The 2,516-nt window shown below is 41.7% G+C and overlaps 1 protein-coding gene across 1 annotated transcript in view; it reads right to left on the bottom strand.

Moving 5' to 3' along the window:
• Nucleotides 1-1,123: 1,123 nt before the first annotated feature.
• The window catches only part of INHBA (inhibin subunit beta A), a 12,327-nt gene continuing 10,934 nt past the window's right edge, over nucleotides 1,124-2,516 (bottom strand). Inside the window, 1 exon segment of the mRNA XM_026034996.1 lies at nucleotides 1,124-2,294. Coding sequence (XP_025890781.1) covers nucleotides 1,414-2,294 — 881 coding nt within the window. The 3' untranslated portion in view covers nucleotides 1,124-1,413.

The raw sequence follows: 2,516 nt of genomic DNA, 5'->3' as shown, positions 1-2,516 counted from the left end.
TTTTCTGGGCTTTTTGAAATCCAGAGCTAGTCTCCAATTGCTTTTTTTTTTTTTTTTTTTTACTTTTTTTTTGAGGGCAGTATTAGAATTTACCTAGTTAACAGACATACCAGCCCGAACATAATCAACTCACTGACCCTTAATTTCAACTCTAACTTATTACAGGTGAATGGTACCAACCACAAACAGACTTTTCAGAGGCTCGCACAAATGTCTTTGGTGTATGTGTCTATTCTTTTTAAGGTACAAAATAATAATAATAATTATAATAATAAAAATAGCTATTTTGTGTGCTGTAGCAGTTCTTGTATAGCTCACAATAAGTGCAGCTCTCAACCCCTCCCGCACCCAACCTCCCTCCCTTGCAAATGTTTGTTAAATAAGGATTAGACAGGTCAGACACCATTGTAGTGCAAATAGTAAACGATTAAAAATTTTTTTTACAAAATATAGAAATGTTTGGCTCCAGTAACTGGACAAACATGTTCCTTTCAAGTATCTCTCACTGAAGAATTTTGTTTTAAAACAAGTTACTTCCATTTAAAAAAAGTCTTTCTGTTTTTTTTTTTTTCTTCTCTCGCAGGTAAACAGTTTCAAAACCAACTAGGTTGCATAGTTCTAACATTGTAAGCACCTTTACAAAATGTAACTTTTATTCTTTCATTCATTCTTTTAATTTTTTATTTTGTTTTTTCTTCATTTTTCTTTCTTTTTTTTTCTTTTTTCTTTCTTTTTTTTTTTTTTGTAAATGTAGTGCAGAAGATGAAGGTGTATACACCTGCACAATATTGTCCCTTTACCAATATAAGTAAGTATATGGATGTGTGTAGTGTGTGTATGTATAGAGATATGTATGTAAATACATAGCCACGTATATATCCACACAGACACTACACACGTACTCAGTTCCTTGGTAAATTGTGGGGGGAAAGTGCCAGTGAATGTAGTGTTCATACACATGGCTTTTCAAGGAATTTCAATGACAGTTTGGACTTAGTCCAAATTGCTGCAGGTTAGATGAGCTGCTACCACGGCTTGAACTGATGGGTAACCAGGGGAGGGAACATAACTCCCCTTGTTACGAGTAATGTTTAATATACTACCTAAAAAGATAAGGAGCATACTGAAAGGAAGGGGAAATCCCCGACCCCATACCGCCATTCAAGCCCTGGTCGTGAAGCTTTCTTTTTTCTTTCTTTGCGTATCTTTAGTCTTTTCTGATCCTCCTCAGGTCAGCTTTATTAGTTTTTCCTTTGCTCGTTTTCTCTCTTTTTTTTTTTTTTATTTTTGCTTTTATTTCAGTTGATTGTTTCGTTCAGAAAGGTTACACCATGTCAGGTCTTTCCTCTTGGGCTTTTACAACATTTGCTTCTCGACATAACAGCCAAGGAAGAGTCTTGGGTGTGCGTGTGTCTATGAGCAGCCACACTCCTCCACAATCATGTTCTGTATGTCTTTCTTAATGATGTTCTGGCCGTCRTCATAGTACAGCATGGACATGGGCCGCAGCTTGGTGGGCACACAGCATGACTTGAGGTTGGCAAAGGGGCTATGACCCCGCATGCGGTAATGGTTGATGACAGTGGAGTGGAAAGATAACGATGAGCCGGACGTGCCTGCTATGTGGCTGGGGCACTCTCCTTCGCAGTAGTTGGCGTGATAACCTGTAGGTGCAATGATCCAGTCACTCCACCCGATGTCCTTGAAGCTGACGAAGAACTGTTTCTTGCAGCAGATGTTGACTTTGCCGTCACACTCGAGGCCTCGTCTCCGCCGCCTGTGCTGCCGGTCCTCAGCGTGCCGGGCAAGCATCATCAGGAAGGGCCTATGYGATTGCTCCTTTTCCTCTTCCCCAGTGAATTCTCCAGCTTCCTTCCCTTCTCCGTCGTCTTCCTTTTTCTTCTTCTTACCCAGTAGCACCAGGCTGGCTCCAGTCTCTTGGCAGAGGTCGCAGGCAATCCGCACATCCAAGGAGTTCTTGCCTTGATCCAGGAGTCGCTGCACGCTGCTGGAGACAGGGAAGATGTGCCAAGTGCTCTTACGGGTGTCCACCGCCTTCTCCGAAATCAGAGTCTCACCCCTTTCACCTTTCAGCCCTCCATCCTCCATCTCTTCTGCTCCTTCAGAGTTGCCTTTAGGCTGCCGCTGCTGCTGGAACAGGCGGATGGTCACTTTTGTCCTGCTCCGGTTGGCCTTGGAGACCTTCAGGAAGAGCCACACTTCGGCGTGTTCCACCACTGATAATTCACTGCCTTCCTTGGAAATCTCAAAGTGCAACATTTTCTTGGCTGTGCCTGATTTGGTAAATGAAAATAGACAGGGAGAACTAGTTAGTATGTCTGCTTGCATTCTGTTAAAGAGATTTGGTTGGCACCACAGGCGTGAAGTTCCCTAGGTTTCCTGCTTTTTTTTTTTTTTTTTTTTTTTTGATTTTTTTTTTTATAACTAGCTTTCACTGAATTCTCGGTTTGTCTGCCAAGTATACCTTTCCTTTTGGGAAAATTCCTTTTTAGGAA

Source organism: Nothoprocta perdicaria, unplaced genomic scaffold (assembly GCF_003342845.1).
Source record: "Nothoprocta perdicaria isolate Ctin4 unplaced genomic scaffold, notPer1 scaffold_154, whole genome shotgun sequence".
Lineage (NCBI taxonomy): Eukaryota > Metazoa > Chordata > Aves > Tinamiformes > Tinamidae > Nothoprocta > Nothoprocta perdicaria.
This window is presented reverse-complemented; position numbering and strand designations above follow the sequence as displayed.